Source organism: Pristiophorus japonicus, chromosome 9 (assembly GCF_044704955.1).
Source record: "Pristiophorus japonicus isolate sPriJap1 chromosome 9, sPriJap1.hap1, whole genome shotgun sequence".
NCBI lineage: Eukaryota > Metazoa > Chordata > Chondrichthyes > Pristiophoridae > Pristiophorus > Pristiophorus japonicus.
The window spans coordinates 24451710-24470437 of NC_091985.1; the positions used below are offsets into that span (position 1 = coordinate 24451710).

At 44.4% G+C, this 18728-nt stretch overlaps 1 protein-coding gene across 2 annotated transcripts in view; it reads right to left on the reverse strand.

Moving 5' to 3' along the window:
• LOC139272973 (probable methyltransferase TARBP1) overlaps positions 1-18728 on the reverse strand; it is a 246165-nt gene that overhangs the window by 87148 nt on the left and 140289 nt on the right. Inside the window, exons 23-26 of one of the 2 annotated variants that reach the window (XM_070889181.1) lie at positions 16216-16302; positions 6201-6403; positions 5233-5314; positions 2697-2871 (exon numbers count right to left, since the gene is read on the reverse strand). In XM_070889181.1, coding sequence (XP_070745282.1) covers positions 2697-2871; positions 5233-5314; positions 6201-6403; positions 16216-16302 — 547 coding nt within the window. Of the gene's footprint in view, positions 1-2696; positions 2872-5221; positions 5315-6200; positions 6404-16215; positions 16303-18728 lie in introns of those variants that run through there. The other variant, XM_070889182.1, reaches the window with a different exon arrangement.

The following is an 18728-nucleotide window of genomic DNA, read 5'->3' on the forward strand; positions in this document are numbered from 1 at the left end:
CTTTTAGAGCTACACATTATCAGGAGCACGAGGGTAACTAACAGCGATTCAAAAAGTATCATCCACGTAGATGTTGCAGAAACCAAGATACCCTTGGAAATCAACACTGGTGCATCCGTGAGTGTAGCACCAGAATCACTATACCTCGACAAATTGCGTGATTTCCCATTAGAGAAATCCAAGATAGAGTTGCAAGGCTACTCAGGAGAGAACATTCCTGTGGTAGGCCGTATCGCCGTATCACCGTACTGGTGAAATACAAGGATCAATTTCAGAGCTTGCATCTCTTAGTAGTGGCAGGAGACAAGCCTGCCTTACTAGAAATAAATTGGTTGGGATCACTGAAACTGGATTGGAGTGAGATTTTTCGTGTTGAAACGAGATTTGCATCAAAGGATGATGTCATCAAGAAGTATCCAAAGGTGTTCTGCAAAACAGGCAGTCCGATCCAAAGCTTCAAGGCGAGTGTCATGGTACAAAAGGACGCTAGACCGGTTTACTGCAAGCCACGTCCTGTACCATATGCACTCAAGGAGAAAGTTGAGCAAGAACTCAAAAGACTAGAGACTGAGAACATTATCTGTAAGATAAATCTATGTAATTGGGCTGCACCCATTGTTGTTGTACCCAAGTCCGATGGTAAGGTAAGGTTGTGTGATGATTATAAAGTAACCGTAAGCCAGGTTCTAGAGGGTAATCTCCCCAATACATTGCCAAATGTAGAAGATTTGTTCAAAATACTGACAGGTGGTCAGATCTTCTCAAAGTGGGATCTTACGAATGCCTACTTACAACTTGAACTAGATGAGGAGTCCAAGTCATGCTTGACTATAAAGATTCATTTAAGTCTATATCAATTTAATAGGCTACGATTTGGAGTGTCTTCCGTGCCGCCATATTCCAAGAGGTGATGAACTAGATTTTGGCAAGGTATTGACGAGGTAGTATGAAAGTACCATCAGTACCATTACAGCCATGGAAATGGCCTCCCAGAGTGTGGCAAAGATTACATATCGATTTCGCTGAGCTAGAGGGACAACAATTGTTCATTGTGATTGATAGCCACTCGAAGTGGGTCGAGGTGTTTCCAATGCGGAAAATAACAAGTAAAGCAGTAGACATTTTGCGATGATTATTTTCTTCATTTGGCCTCCCAGAAGAAATTGTTTCTGATAATGGACCACAATTTTGTTCAGGAGAATTTACACAGTTCACCAGCAAAAATGGTGTGAAACATACCAAGGTTCCACCGTACCACCCTGCTTCAAATGGTGCAGCAGAGCGCACTGTACAAGTTGTAAAACATGCCCTCATCAAACAGATGTTGGATTCAAATCCAAAGAAACAACATCGGACCACAAATTGGCTAATTTTCTAATTGCGTATCGTAATACTCCTCATACAATTACTAGTACAACACCAGCAGAGTTGTTTCTCAAACGACAGCCACGAACCAGATTCTCGTTGTTAAAACCAAACTTGGCACAGTCTGTAGAAGAGAAACAATTAAGACAGAAAGAGAATCATGGTAGAAGTAGAGTAAAAGAGAGAAGTGTGAAATTAAATCAGAAGGTGAGAGTGAAGAACCATCACCATAAATGGTTAAAATGGTTACCAGGAAGAGTGGTGAAGATATGTGGTCCTCGCACATATTTGGTCAAGATGTTTGATCATAGACAAGTTAAGTTTGTTCACATTGATCATATTTTACCTACAGACGTGGAAGGAGTTGAAGGTTGGAATGATTTGATTATTTCTGACTCATCAGATAGTTTTGATACAAGTAAAGTACTAGTAGTATATCCTACATCAAATGTACTGGAAACAAGCCCAAGAGAAAGTCAGAATTTAAGTCTGAGTCCGAGTCAGGAAAACAAACAGTCTGAAGTTGTAGAGAGTTCAAATGTAAATCAAGGGCATCCTTTGGAGGAAAACTTCCCTCAGGATTAGCCTAAAATGAGTCTAAGTTCGACACCATGTTTGGAAGGTTCTGTTTAAGAGCGAAGGTATTCTTTTCAAAACAGAAAACAAGTGGTTAAGCTTGATTTGTAACTATAGCAAAATAAGTCCATATCCTTTGTTATGTATAACCATGCAAGATATGTATGATATTGTTTGTTATAATTACTTCTTCATTAAGGAGGGAGAAGTGTAATATATATAGCTCCACCCAGTGGACTGCTGTGCAATATCAGCCATTGCTGTTTACAAGAATAAACAGGTCAGGTTACCTGACAGGTTTCCTGAAGTTATCTTATAGCCTGTGTTTTGTGAGGTTGTACCGAAAACATAACACTGATGTACCTCCACCAGTCTCTAAAACTACGTTTATATTGGGTGAGATTTGCGCCAGTGGCACCAGCTGCCAACATCAACGTCTTACGCAGCCAACTGAAACACAGAAGTAAACCTGGCGGTCTTTGCTAAGACGGGCAACAGCAACCCTGTTTTCACCATATATTCTTGGTGAATCCCAGCAAGTTTACTTTCACGGTAAAGTTGGCTGCACGAGATTCAGTTTGGGTCTTAGCACAATATAAAAGCCGCTTCAGACTGGGACTGAAGAGGAAGTGCGAGCAGGCTGCCCAGCATGTCCAACCACTCGGCTGTAGGTGGTGCCTTGTCCAAAGAAACTGCGAAGAGAAAATCATTTTTTTTTGTGAAAAAAAAACTACAGCAGGGAAAACAAATTTTACCTTTGTCTCGTTGAACCCAGTCTGTTAGTTTCACATCACAAAGCTGAGTCTGAGGGTTAAACAAGCTAACTGAAGAACTGGAGGAGAAGAGGTCCATAACTCGGTTAAACTTCCAGGCAGGGATCCATTCATCTTCTATCACATCTGATAAGCTTGGAAAAATGTAAAATATTGTCTGCAAGAGAGAGAGAGAGAAGCACGAACTATGTAGAGAAGTTCAGGCACCAGGGTTGTGATCTCATTTTGTTTAATTACAAAGTAAAGCTACTGGGATTGGAAATAATCAGTACTTTATTACTATTTTTAAAAATTCAGTTTATATTTTATTTTCGATCAATTGTCAGTTAAATGCTGATTGCCAATTATTGGGCATACACTGTTCCACGAACAGTGGAACAGATGGCCTCAGCCAGCACCACTGACTGATGTCAATTAGTTATTACTGACACTTCGTAATACATCAGCTACTCCAATTAATCAGCAGATATGTTTTTACTGTTTTAAACACGATAAGACTTCCAATGATACTTGACTGTAAGCACTGGATTTTTATATCTAGAATTCAAAATATAAAACAAATAGATCCATAGAGGATGTTTCCCCTCATGGGGGAATCTAGAACTGGGGACATAGTTTAAGAATAAGGGGTCGCCCATATATAACTGAGATGAGGAGGAATTTCTTCTCTTGTAAATCTATGGAATTCTCTGCCTCAGAGAGCTGCGGAGGCTGGGTCATTGAATATATTTAAGGTGGAGATAGACAGATTTTTGAGCGATAAGGGAGTGAAGGATTATGGGGAGCGGGCAGGGAAGTGAAGCTGAGCCCAAGATCAGATCAGCCATGATCTTATTAAATGGCGGAGCAGGCTCGAGGGGCCAATGGCCTACTCCTGCTCCTATTCCTTATGTTCTTAAGAGGCCCAGGCAGAGTCATATGGTTTGAGCTTGTTACATTAGTAGGGGTATATTATAGACCACCAAATTGAGAAAATCTACAATCAGATTAGAGAGATGGACAGGAATAACTAAATTATTGTGCTGGGAGATTAAATTATCCACTGATCAAATGGGATAGAGAGGGAAGAAATGGTGAAAAAGCATTGGAGTTCCTAAAGTGTATATTGGACATAATCCTCAAGTGGCCTTCTGCCTGTAAATGACCTTCTGCGGCAACACTGTGTGACATGACCCCACTCCGACCTATCACGGAGTGAAGCTGGTCTGCATGCTAACCTTCCATGACTACCTGAAGAAGGTAGCCGCTAAGACAAAGACAAGGATCAATCTGGTCCAGGATGTGGCAAGCACCGGCTAGGGAGTATCAGTATCACTGTTACGCGACATCAGCGATGGCCCTGATGTTCTCCATAGCCGAGTACTGTGCAGCAGTATGAACCAGAAGTAGCCACACCTGACTTGTTTATGTCCAACTGAATACTGCAATACGGTGCATCACTGGAACCCTCAAATCAACTGCAACGCCGCAGCTGGCCAAGTTGCACCCCCATCCATTCACCACGATGGCACAACCCTCCGGAAGTCCAGCGAATCGTGGAAAACAAATATTCCCCATCCACCAGGATGTCAACAACATCTCTTACTACCGTCTGAAGTCACGAAAGCCCTTTTGGACCCACGCGCTTAACCTTTCACAATGCGACGTCAACCCTGATGATGATTGGAAAGCTGAATGGAGTTCACCAGATGTTACAAACAAACATCTCGTGAAAGACTTGTGGCGGAAGTGCCCTGGCTTCGATCTTTTGCGAAGCTTATGGGCAACCCTAAACTGCATCCGCACAAACCATGGCAGATGCGGATACTTGATGCATAAATGGAGAATTAGAAACTCTCCAGTGTGCGGCTGCGATCACCCAGCACAGACCATGGAACATAACACGACTCAATGGTGGCATCACAGCAATACACTCCGCTACTCCTGACGCAATTATCTGGCTCAGCCACCTGAATGTAAAGTTATAGTTGTTCTTCTACACCTGCATCAGCCATACAAAGGAGAAGTAATCCTCAAGCAGTATGTGGGCCCACAAGGACGGGGGGTGGGTGGGGGTAATGGGGGTACACGTTCACAGGACATTAAAGGCAGCACCTTAAGTTGACCAGGCCGTAAAAAACCCAACTAATGGAATCTAGATCTTATCACAGGATATAGAATATAAAAACCGAGGGATAATGCTGAACCTATATAAAGCTATACAGCAATGGATGAATGATGCCCCATTTACTGGCTAGAACAACCTCACATTAAATGCATTTGGATAATATAAACTCAATTTCTGATGACTGGAACAGGGGAACTTGAACTTGCCAGTGGTGCAGTAGGAGGTGCATATCACAAATTGAAGTCAAGGCACTTTGTTGCAGGAGGGCTGAGGAAGCTTTACTTTGCATCGAACCCATGTTAAACCTGAATGTTGTATGACAATTAAAGTGGCAAAACCGGAGCAAAACAATTTTTACCAAGATGTAGTTATTAAAGAAAATCTGGAATATTTTCAGCACCTCTTCTGTACCTCTAAACTGTAGTCTTCCAACGGTTGAAATTTTCCAAAAAAGAAATGGTCCTGAATCCTCTGCCAGTTCTTTCCAGCATTCCTTAACAGAGGAGAAGAAAAAGACTTCAGGCATTTACCGCAAAGAAAGAACAAAGTTTCTCTTACCACTTACAGAGCTAGGTAGTTCCCCACAGTTAGTGAAGTAAAACACAAGAGGGGGAGTTATCCTAGGTTGCCCGTGAGCACCTTGCACTAGCCACCATCACAGTAACATTGGTGGAGGGCTAGATGAGCAATTTGCTAGATGGCCCGTTTGGCTGCACATGATGCAGGGAAATAAAAATGTCATAGAGCGAATTTTCTTGCTCCAATTTGTTTTAAATAGCAGCTGAAAATATATAAGAAAGAAAGACTTGGATTTATATAGCACCTTTCACGACCACCAGGTATCTCAAAGTGCTTTACTGCTAATTAAATACTTTTGGAGTGTAGTCACTGTTGTAATGTAGGAAACGCGGCATCCAATTTTTGCACAGCAAGCTCCCACAAGCAGCAATGTAATAATGACCAGATAATCCATTTTTGTTATGTTGATTGAGGGATAAATATTGGTCAGGACACCAGGGATAATTCCCCTGGTCTTCTTCGAAATAGTGTCATGGGATCTTTTATGTCCACCAGAGAGCAGACAGGGCCTTGGTTTAACATCTCATCTGAAAGACATCACCTCCGGCAGTGCAGCACTCTCTCAGCACTGCACTGGCATGTCAGCCTAGATTTTTGTGCTCAAGTCACCGGAGTGGGATTTGAACCCACAGCTTTCTGACTCTCAGGTGAGAGTGCTACCCACTGAGCCACAGCTGACAATATTAATGCTTCCCCAGAGTATCCTGAAATGGACAATCATGGATGACCCCTGATAGCTTTTTAAACAAATAAGTAATGAACTTTATTAAGAGTAAAATATATAGTAGTCTCCAACTGACCCTGTGGTTTGCTTGTGTCCAACTTGCTCCAGACAGGATTCAATTATTGGTGCCAAAAACTGCAACTCCTCACCCTCCAGCTTAGACAGTAGACATGCATCCCAGACCTTTTGTAAAGCAAGCAGGGCGTACAGGCGCACACTGAAATTGTGGTTTAGACACCATGGCAATATCACACTCAGTGCCTTCTTCAAATATTGGTCCTAGTAAATAAGACAAAAAAAATTAAGTCAACACAATTTGGATCAGTCCCAAGATATTATTGAATATGAACCTTATGAAATAAATTACCTCATAAACCAGTGGATGATCTTGAGTCACTCCCTGCTTCTAATTTTTTTAATGTTTCTATACTTATTTGTGGTTTATTGCCATTTTAATTTTAATTACAAAAATGTTATATGTTAAAAAAAAAATCGATTTTACATTTAAAATTAAAGCAGTAAAAGAATGTAAAATAATTATATGCACATTTTAAAAATTAAAAGTAGGGAGTGACTCAGTCTTCTCCATCAAGGCCACCAATTTCGATGAGCACATGCCAAGGGAACAGTGTTTACACTATTTACCCGTTTCCTCTCAGACCCAGTTTCCAGAGTAAGTGCACAGTACAGGAAATGACCCAATCGTCTTGGCATCATCAACCTGTCCTAAAGGAGGTTGGGACTGACAACTTAAAAAAAAAAAGGCAAGATTACTGTTTTACTTCATTTAGTCAAGCCTTTTCAAATGATGCTACAAAGCAAGGGTGGCTATTTTAATACCTGGCAGGTAACTCAGGACAGCTTCCAATAGTCCATTAATTGGATTTATTGAACAGAATTTCTGAAACATTGAAGGTTAAGGGCTTGCCTTGAATTTTTTTTAAAACCTAAGTGCTAACCATTACTGATGAAATCTCTAAAGTTATTTTCAAATAAAAAGCTTCCTTCACTGTTCGTGGTGTTTTGTCTTCCACAGATCAGTTGCAGTTGGATTTTTTTTGAAGTTTGGGATAATATAGGGATTATTTCCTATTGTGAGCTGGGAAGACAGGTTTATTCATGGGTTGGGTAGGGTTGCCCACTTTCTTGCAATATTTTGAAAATATGCAGAAAGGGGGGAGGGGGGAAGTGTAGTGATGAGAAAGAAGGGTTTAAGGGTGCGCAAGACAAGGTTGTGGCAGAGCCTTTACCAAAAGGACTATTAATCATTGATTATGTTGCATTTTTACTTCCATTAGAAACAAGAGTAGAGAGGAGATAGGGAAATGGCCAAAGGCTCGGTCGAAGAGCTAGGTTTGTAGAAGACTTTTGAGAATAGGGAATGATTTAGCTAGTGGAAAGTTTGAGCGAGGAAGTTCCACAGTGTGGAGGGAGACAGGGGTGCAAGATAGCTGACAGCTCTGTTACTGATCGTGGAGGGAGAGCTAGTGAACACTAGGCCAGAGTCAGTGTGAGTGGGACATAGTACTGGAGGAAGTTGCAAAAGGTGTATGTAACAAGGCCAAGTAGGAATTTGTAAACAAGGACAGAGGTCTTGAAATCAATGTGTGAGGGATGGGGAGCTCTGGTTGGCAAGTATAGAGGTGATAGGTGGTTGGGACTTTGAACGGGATAGGATGCAGGCGGCAGAGTTCTGCATAAATTGAAGTTTATCGACAACAGCAACAAATCTAGGTGGAGTTTGGGAAACTGAGAATCAGAACATTGGAAAAATGGAGCCTGGAGGTGATGAAGGGGTGGAGGAGAGACTCCTGGTTTCTCCTTGTGCTATTCGTTAACTGCAAATTAGGTCAGGTGGAGAAGCCAGTCCTTGCCCCACCAACTTGACTATGTACAACAACTTTTTTTTGGGGGGGGAGGGTGAAGACAAAAAAGATGCCCAGTAATTACACTCCCTCCAATTTGGCCCTCTCATCCCCCCTCCTCAAATAGAGAAATGTCTGGTCTCTATTCTGTGCTTCACCACATAAAGATCCTCGGAGATCAAAAACTGTGGCATGGGCACAAATACAAATGATATCTCTCCACAACACTCACTTTTCACAATATCTTATATATAGTTCTAACCCACCAAGTCAATTATACAAATTCATATTCAGTCGACTAGCTTCAGACTTTCAGCTGTGTACTCAAATGCTTGGCTCTAAAATTACAACTACATTCCTGTAGCTTGTTATAAATGTTTAATATGTGGCCTAGTACATGGGGTTTTCAGATGTATTTTGACAACTTGCCTTTTGGGAGCGACTGCTATGAATTTGTGGATGGTATAGGTTTCGTGAGAACCACTTTTTGTTTGGTTTTTGCAAAGAATGGGATTCCTTTTAGCCACCAGGACAATGGAACTCCATCAGCTTCATTCATCAAACACAATTAGCAAAATGACCACGGAGTATTTGCATGAATTCCAATAATTCCATGGGCCAATTTTCCCAAGGGATTTGTGCCGCTTTTTTTAGGCGTAAGTTAAAAAATTTAAGTTTCCCCAAGGAATGTGCGCCAGCATAACTCAGTTACTATTTTTTTACGTTCGTTTCTTTTTGTGTCATCGGGGCCGTAACCTGATGTCTGCGCCAGTTTTTGTCAATTATGAAAGTTTGCCCCCAAAAAATGTTCTCCTAGGTCGCTGTATGTGACCACTCCTGAAAAACCTTCTGGTGAGTTAAGAAAAAGCAGCGCACATTGGAAAATCAGCGCAGAAAGACGCCATTGTTTTTCAGCCAACGAAGTTTTGGAGGCAGTCAAAAAGACTTAAATATGCACAATAAAGATTAAATTTTTTTTACCTCCAACGCAGTAAATGGAACTTTGATGGAATTCTGTGTTTTCATATTTTTTCAACTGACACGCTACCACCGAACATCTGCAAACAGGGCAGGAGAGTCAGAGCGTTGGCCGGCAGAATCGGACCCGCGCCCGAACACGGGCTCAACTGCAAAAGAAGCCCGGGGGGGGGGGGGAGAGGGGCTGTGGAAGGCCATCGAAAAGCATCAGAAGCTTGCACTACACATCAAATCAAGCCCAGGTGGTGGGGGGGCTGTGGAAGGCGCGATCGGAAGGCATCCAAAGCCTGCACTACGCATCATAGAAACATAGAAAATAGGTGCAGGAGTAGGCCATTCGGCCCTTCGAGCCTGCACCGCCATTCAATGAGATCATGGCTGATCATTCACCTCAGTACCCCTTTCCTGCTTTCTCTCCATACCCCTTGATCCCTTTAGACGTAAGGGCCATATCTAACTCACTCTTGAATATATCCAATGAACTGGCATCAACAACTCTCTGCAGTAGGGAATTCCACAGGTTAACAACTCTCTGAGTGAAGAAATTTCTCCTCAGATCAGTCCTAAATGGCCTACCCCTTATCCTTAGACTGTGTCCCCTGGTTCTGGACTTCCCCAACATCAGGAACATTCTTCCAGCATCTAACCTGTCCAGTCCTGTCAGAATTTTATATGTTTCTATGAGATCCCCTCTCATCCTTCTAAACTCCAGTGAATAAAGGACCAGTCGATCCAGTCTCCCCTCATATGTCAGTCCAGCCATCCCTGGACTCAGTCTGGTGAACTTTCGCTGCACTCCCTCAATAGTAAGAATGTCCTTCCTCAGATTAGGAGACCAAAACTGAACACAATATTCCAGATGAGGCATCACCAAGGCCCTGTACAACTGCAGTAAGACCTCCCTGCTCCTATACTCAAATCCCCTAGCTATGAAGACCAACATACCATTTGCCTTCTTCACCGCCTGCTGTATATGCATGCCAACGTTCAATGACTGATGTACCACAACACCCAGGTCTCGTTGCACCTCCCCTTTTCCTAATCTGCCGCCATTCATTTAATATTCTGCCTTCTTGTTTTTGTCCCCAAAGTGGATAACCTCACATTTATCCACATTGTACTGCATCTGCCATGTATTTACCCACTCACCTAACTTGTCCAAGTCACCCTGCAGCCTCTTAGCGTCCTCCTCACAGGCTCACACCGCCACCCAGTTTAGTGTCATCTGCAAACTTGGAGATATTACACTCAATTCCTTCATCCAAATCATTAATGTATATTGTAAATAGCTGGGGTCCCAGCACTGAGCCCTGCGGCACCCCACTAGTCACTGCCTGGCATTCTGAAAAGGACCCGTTTATCCTGACTCTCTGCTTCCTGTCTGCAAATCAGTTCTCTATCCATGTCAGTACATTACCCCCCAATACCATGTGCTTAAATTTTGCACACCAATCTCTTGTGTGGGACCTTGTCAAAAGCCTTTTGAAAGTCCAAATACACCACATCCACTGGTTCTCCCTTGTCCACTCTACTAGTTACATCCTCAAAAAATTCCAGATTTGTCAAGCGTGATTTCCCTTTCATAGATCCATGTTGACGTGGACTGATCCTGTCACTGCTTTCCAAATGCGCTGTTGTTTCATCTTTAATAATTGATTCCAACATTTTCCCCACTACTGATGTCAGGCTAACCGGTCTATAATTACCCGTTTTCTCTCTCCCTCCTTGTTTAAAAAGTGGTGTTCCATTAGCTACCCTCCAGTCCATAGGAACTGATCCATAGTCGATAGACTGTTGGAAAATGATCACCAATGCATCCACTATTTCCAGGGCCACTTCCTTAAGTACTCTGGGATGCAGACTATCAGGCCCCGGGGATTTATCGGCCTTCACTCCCATCAATTTCCCTAACACAATTTCCCGCCTAATAAGGATATCCTTCAGTTTCTCCTTCTCACTCGATCCTCGGTCCCCTAGTACTTCTGGAAGGTTATTTGTGTCTTCTTTCGTGAAGACAGAACCAAAGTATTTGTTCAACTGGTCTGCCATTTCTTTGTTCCCCATTATAAATTCACCTGAATCTGACTGCAAGGGACCTACATTTGTCTTCACTAAACTTTTTCTCTTCACATATCTATAGAAGCTTTTGAAGTCAGTTTTTATGTTCCCGGCAAGCTTCTTCTCATACTCTATTTTCCCCCTTCTAATTAAACCCTTTGTCCTCTTCTGCTGAATTCTAAATTTCTCCCAGTCCTCAGGTTTGCTGCTTTTTCTGGTCAATTTATATGCCTCTTCCTTGGCTTTAACACTGTCCTTAATTTCCCTTGTTAGCCTCGGTTGAGCCACCTTCCCCGTTTTATTTTTACTCCAGACAGGGATGTACAATTGTTGAAGTTCATCCATGTGATCTTTAAATGTTTGCCATTGCCTATCCAATGTCAACCCTTTAAGTATCATTTGCCAGACTATTCTAGCCAATTCATATCTCATACCATTGAAGTTACCTTTCCTTAAGTTCAGGACCCTAGCCTCTGAATTAACTGTGTCACTCTCCATCTTAATAAATAATTCTACCATATTATGGTCACTCTTCCCCAAGGGGCCTCACACAACAAGACTGCTAATTAGTCCTTTCTCATTACACATCACCTAGTCTAGGATGGCCAGCCCTCTAGTTGGTCATATTGGTCCAGAAAACCATCCCTAATACACTCCAGGAAATCCTCCTCCACCGTATTGCTACCAGTTTGGTTAGCGCAATCTATATGTAGATTAAAGTCACCCATGATAACTGCTGTACCTTTATTGCATGCATCCCTAATTTCTTGTTTGATGCTGTCCCCAACCTCACTGGTACTGTTTGGTGGTCTGTACACAACTCCCACTAGCGTTTTCTGCCCTTTGGTATTCTGCAGCTCCACCCATACAGATTCCACATCATCCAAGCTAATGTCCTTCCTTACTATTGCGTTAATTTCCTCTTTAACCAGCAACGCTAACCCACCTCCTTTTCCTTTCTGTCTATCCTTCCTGAATGTTGAATACCCCTGGATGTTGAATTCCCAGTCTTGATCACTCTGGAGCCATGTCTCCATGATGCCAATTATATCATATGCATTAATTGCTGCCTGTGTAGTTAATTCGTTCATCTTATTACAAATGCTCCTAGCATTGAGGCACAGAGCCTTCAGGCTTGTCTTTTTAACACACTTTGCCCTTTTAGAATTTTGCTGCAATGTGGCCCTTTTTGATTTTTGCCTTGGGTTTCTCTGCCCTCCACTTTTACTTTTCTTCTTTTGCTTCTGCCCCCATTCTACTTCCCTCTGCCTCCCTGCAGAGGTTCCCATCCCCCTGCCATATTAGTTTAACCCCTCCCCAACAGCACTAGCAAACACTCCCCTAGGACATTGGTTCCGGTCCTTCCCAGGTGCAACCCGGGTGGGTGGGGGCTGTGGAAAGCGATGAGAAGGCATCACATTATGCATGAAATGTAGCCCGGGGGACAAGGTAGGGGTGGGTGGGGGTTCCCGATCACTGCACCTGCTCAAACCTGGGTGTGGTCCATACAGACCTGTGGGGAGAGAGAACAAAGAATCTTGTCCTGCCTGCCTGCCATTGTTAGCTTGTTGCAAAGGTAAAATTTAAGCATGGGGCAATACTGACAACGCCATACCTTGTGCAAGCCTTTTGTATGATGGTGCTGCGTAGGGGACAACTGATTTGATGTCATCGCATCAGGAACCTCAGAGCACGTAGGATGATGGGCAAGAGGCCTTACCCATGTTGGGTATAACAAGACAGACATTCGTACCTGCACCTGAGTGATGCAGACTGTGAGAAGGCTGCGTTTTTGCAAAGAAGTTGTAACTGAGATCTGTGATTTGGTAAAAGCAGACTGCAACCTAGAAGCATCAGGAGGACATGTTTTGTCAGTTGAAGTGCAGGTTACAGCTGCACTTTCATTCTGTGCATCCGGATCCTGCCAAGCTACAACTGGGGATGTGTGCGCCATTTCTCATCATGCAACACATGTCTGCATTCGGCAGGTGACTGCTGCACTATATGTCCAGAGGATTACATAAAGTTCCCCATGACCGCCCAGACAATGCGTGACAAGGCTGTGGGCTTCTACAGGATTGCAGGCTTCCCAAAAGGTATAGGGCTGCATTGATTGTACCTACATCACCTTGCGAACATCTTTGGAGGATTCCGAGATGTATAAGAACAGAAAAGGCTTCCACTCCATTAATGTGCAGCTCGTGTGCGACAACATGCATCGCACCATTTCAGTCGATGCAAGATACGCTGGGAGCACCCATGATGCATTCATCCTACGTGAGAGCGTTATATCTGCCATGATTCAGCAACAGCCACAAGGGCAGAGCTGGCTGCTGGGAGACAAAGGGTATGGCCTCGCCACCTGGCTCATGATGCCCCTACGCATAGCCCGGACGGAAGTTGATCGGGAATACAACATGTCGCACATTGCAACGCGCAGCATAATAGAGAGGATCATTGGCATCTTGAAACAGTGTTTCCGATGCCTGGACCATTCTGGAGGCTACTTGCTATACTCCCCTGAGATTGTCGATCAGTTCACTGTTGTATGCTGCATAATTTAGCCATCATGACGTAGCAGCAGATGGTAGTAGAAGACCCACCTGAGGTGAGAGTGGCTGATGATGAGGAGGAAGATGTAGATGATGAGGAGGAGGACGAGGAAGCCATGCAACTACCTGAACCCGGAGCACGACGGCGGAGGAGGGCGGGCCGTCGTGTCCCTTTAACGATTGCTCAAGCCTTGTGCCAGCAGCTCATCCGTGAACACTTTGCTGCCTGAAGGCTCAGCGGCAACTATTCCACATGGACCATGTTTATTGTTTGGACCTGTTCCGTAATGTTGTGTTGTGTTAATGGAACAAATGATGGAAATGATTCTTGTTTACTTCAAAAGTTGTGTTAATAATGGAACAAATAATGTCAATGATTCAGTTATAATTTAAAATATATTTTATTCAAAAGTTTAACAAATATTTGTTTGTACTTAACTTCAATAAAAATATTCTTGTATCAAACTTTAAAGTTTTCACTTAAGATCACTTACAAACTCTAAGATCACTTACTAACCTTTAAACTTGTAAATTCACATAACTTACAAAAACCTTGAATTTGAGAACAGTTACAACAGTAACAACAATAACAACAACAACAGCAAAGAAAGGCTGCATCTCTCCTCCACCTTATTCTAAGACCGCCCGTTGCACTTGGCCTTGTTGACTCCACCCCTGCCCGCAGGCGGTGTGCAACGTTTCTCGGGTTGGTAACAAGGTTATTCTTACGAATATCTCGGATAATGTGCACTTCTTGATGGGGGATGGGGTTAGGCGGTAATGTGGAAGGCCAGCCTTCAGAGGTTGATCTGGGGATTGGAGTGGGAGTGGCAGTTGATTCTGTCTGGACGTGCTCCCTTATTGCAGCAGCTAACTCCAAAATTCCCTCCCTCATGTGCACTGACAGTGTATCAACTACCTGCAACATTCCCTCCCTCATGTGCACCGACATGGCTTCAGCTGACTGAGATATTTCCTCCCTCATGTTCCCGGACAGCATTCCCATTTCTCGTGAGTGTTGTTACTTCTCCTGACAGTCCCGCTACCTCATCACTTACCCCACCGATGGTGTCCAGGAGTGATAGCGTAAGGTCAATGCTCTCCGCACTCATTGCCATCATCTGAACCACATCTGTTAGATCCTGCACCTCAGGAGAGCGCAGTCGAGCTCTCCTTCCCCTCCTCACCCTGGGTGTGCCTCGATACACCCCATTGGGACCCGAAGCCTGGGACGGTGGGGCCCTGGGTGTGCCTTGCTGCACTCCACTAGAATCCCCAGCCTCGGACAGTGGGAAACCATGGAATGTCCCACCAGCACTCAAACCACTACTCAGGGAAGGGGCTAGCACCTCAATGGGCAGCACCTGCACCTCCTCCAAAGTGAGTACAACAGCGGGGGCTTCATCCATCCATCCCCTCCGCCCCCCGTCCCCCCCCCACCCCCCGTCCCCCCCCCATGCTCTTGGTCTGGAAGGTGGGGTTGGAAGATGTTCTCCTCTTCAGGCTCGACCTCGTCTGAATCTTCTTCTGCATCGTCAGGGTTGGCCTCAAGTTCTGCAAAATATAACAGAACAGACAAATGGTTAGCAGCAGAGGAGGGAGCAGGGTGGCATGAGTAGGCTCACACAGCGCAGGCAGCAGGCTGTTTTGAAGGACCACGATGAATGATAGCACATTGCATCAACTGAAGCGAACTGATGGGAGACATCCCCATGAACCGAAGCATGGCTAGCCCACGCAGTACTTAACATTTAGGAAAGCCAGACTGTGGAATTTACAGGACTTACCCTCTCCCTCAAGTGTGGGACCAGCTTGTGCAGTGGTGGTTGCTTTTCTCCAGACAGGACCCATCAAAGCAGCGACCCTCTCTTCCAAGAGTGTCAGTGGGTGTGGTTTTGCCGGGCCTCCTCCTGTTCGAGTTCTTTCTCATTTGTTGTGTGCCACCTTCCTCTGCAAAGATGAAAATATAACTTTTTAGGGAGGGTGTCTTCTGCTGGGTGGGTCACATTTACAATTCCATTGAAAAATGAAAATATTACTTACACTAACTACTTGACCAAGGTCCTGCCACTTCTTTTTGCACTAACCTCCAGACCTTAGGGTGGTCATCATAGCACAATAATCGTCTGCAAGTTGGTTCCAGCATTTCTTCATTTCTTTGGGTGGAACTTTTATGTGACCTCTGCTGGTGTCTGGCTCCTGCCACCTGCCCTCAATCACAGTAACCAGTGCCTCCACTTCATCCTGTAAGAAATTCTTGGTCCTTGCGCCGCACTGCATCTTGTATTGCAGCTCCGATTTTTCCAATGAGAATTAAAGTTCTCACACACTGGCTCTTTAAAAATGGTCGATTGCAGACCGGGAGCTGTACTGCGCATGCGCGCCCATAGGAATCACGTCAAAAACATCCTTTTTTTTCGCGCATGCGCAGAAGGAGCAGCAACGTTTTTTTGGCGCAGACAGTAGGCTACAGGACGGGCTGCGCGGCACCAATTTTGAAAAATAGAGCGGGGAAGTTGGAGTAGTTCTGACCTAGTTCTGACCTAGAAAAACGGGTGTAACTTTGGGCAAAATAGAGCCCCATATGTCCCTTGTGAATATTTAACTGGAAGTTAGTTCTGAAAACAGAAATGCTTACCTTCTTTGAAATGCTCTTCAGGATCACGTTAATGTGAACTAACACAGCCAAGAAGGTACAGATACTGGTTTTTGTATTTTCTGGATTCTGCATCGAAATAAAACAAAATAGGAAAGTTGAAATGATTTATACATGATTTATTCAATTCAATTTAGCTTAAATATATTACATAAGAACATAAGAAATAGGAGCCGGAGTACACCATATGGCCCCTCGAGCCTGTCCCGCCATTCAATAAGATCATGGCTGATCTGATCATGGACTCAGTTCCACTTCCCCATAACCCCTTATCGTTTAAGAAACTGTATATTTCTGTCTTAAATTTATTCAATGTCCCAGCTTCCACAGCTCTCTGAGGCAGCGAATTCCACAGATTTACAACCTTCTGTGAGAAGAAATTTCTCCTCATCTCAGTTTTAAATGGGCGGCCCCTTATTCTAAGATCATGCCCTCTAGTTCTAGTCTCCCCCATCAGTGGAAACATCCTCTCTGCATCCACCTTGTCAAGCCCCCTCATAATCTTACACGTTTTGATAAGATCACCTCTCATTCTTCTGAATTCCAATGAGTAGAGGCCCAACCTACTCAATCTTTCCTCATAAGTCAACCCCCTCCCTTCCCCGGAATCAACCTATTGAACCTTCTCTGAATTGCCTCCAAAGCAAGTATATCCTTTCATAAATATGGAAACCAAAACTGCACGCAGTATTCCAGGTGTGGCTTCACCTCTGCCTCTCTTAATGGCCTTGATTCCTTCTAGGACCATTATTCTGCTAGCAACGGGCACTCTCTAATATATCGTCCAAAATATCATTCTTTTTTTTTGATTCTGGACATTGAGTGGCATAGTTTTTTGACTATGGAGGTGTCATGTTTGTAACCCTCACATAACTTTAACCTTTATGTAACAACACTGTGCACTGTATACACCTGAGAAATGCACACCTTGACCACAGGGGGTGAACTTGTGGGAGACACTCCTCACCTGGTCATCCAGGTATATAAAGGGAGCTCCCACGCAGGGTCATCACTTCTTGGTCCTGTGAATAAAGATACAGGTTACAGAGTGACCTTGTCTCCAGTATGTGCCTCGTGTTGATTTGCTGTAAGGTGTAAAGACACAACATTTGGCGACAAAAAACGGGAATCAACGATCAAGAGAATGGCCACCGGTAGCACGGAGGAACGGTACTGTGTTGGTGAGGACTGGGACGATTTCGTTGAGAGGCTCCAGCAGAGCTTTGTCACGAAGGACTGGTTGGGAGCGGCAGCGGCTGACAAGCGGAGGATGCATCTACTGACCAGCTGTGGACCTAAGACGTACGCGCTGGTGAAAGACCTGCTCGCACCCAACAAGCCGACGGACAAGACCTTCGAGGAGCTCAGCAAACTGATCAGTGAGCACCTCAAACCGGCGAGTAGTATACACATGGCCCGACGCCGATTCTATATGTACTGACGTCGGGAAGGACAGAGCATACCGGACTGCGGACCTTCGGCGCTTGGCCAGCTTCTGTAAGTTCACAGACACCTGCAGGGGGGAGATGTTACGGGATTTCTTCATTGAGGGCATTGGTCATACCGGGATTTTTAAGAAGCTAATTGAGATCAAGGACTTGACCTTGGAAGCAGCGGTGTTGATGGCTCAAATCTTCATGGCGGGGGAGGAGGAAACCAAGCTCATATACGCGCCCGCAACTCTGCTCTCAACGTGGCGATGGAGCAGGGAGTTAACATGGTAAACGCGACTCAGAACCCCGCAGGCAGGCAAGGGCAATTCGACACCAACCAGGCAGTAACAGACTCTAGGGTGGGTCCTCAACAGAGACAATGGCAGGTTGAACGGACATTTACAGATCACAAGGGACAATACGTCCCGGGATGGGACCATTGACACCCACAAACAGAGTGCTCAAGAGTAATCAAAGAGACAATCAGAGAGGAATGCCTGGTAACAGCTCTTTTGTTCACAACAATCTCAGCTCATGCTGGAGGTGCGGGGGCAAACATGCTGCGAAGACCAGCCAGTTTCAACAATTCGTCTGTAGAAATTGTAACTTGAGTGGACATTTAGCCAGAATGTGCAGGAAGCCTGCAGCGAGACTGGTTTACGAAGTGGATGAACCAGAAGAGGGGTCTGCAAGGCAGGGGTATGCCTGGGACACAGCAATGGATGCTGAAGTTCAGCGGGTTCATGTGGCAAACATCCACAGCTCATATACAAAAACGCCACCTATGATGATGAAAGTCCTATTAAACGGCATCCCGGTACGCATGGAGCTGGACACAGGGGCCAGCCAGTCTCTTATGAGTGTCCAACAATTTGAGAAACTATGGCCACTCAGAGCTTGCAGACCCAAACTAGAACGCATTGACATGCAATTACGGACGTACACCAAAGAGATCATCCCAGTGCTAGGCAGTGCAATGTTGGTGGTCACACACAATGGATCGGAGAACCGGCTGCCACTCTGGATTGTCCCGGGGAATGGTCCCGCGTTTTTGGGGAGGAG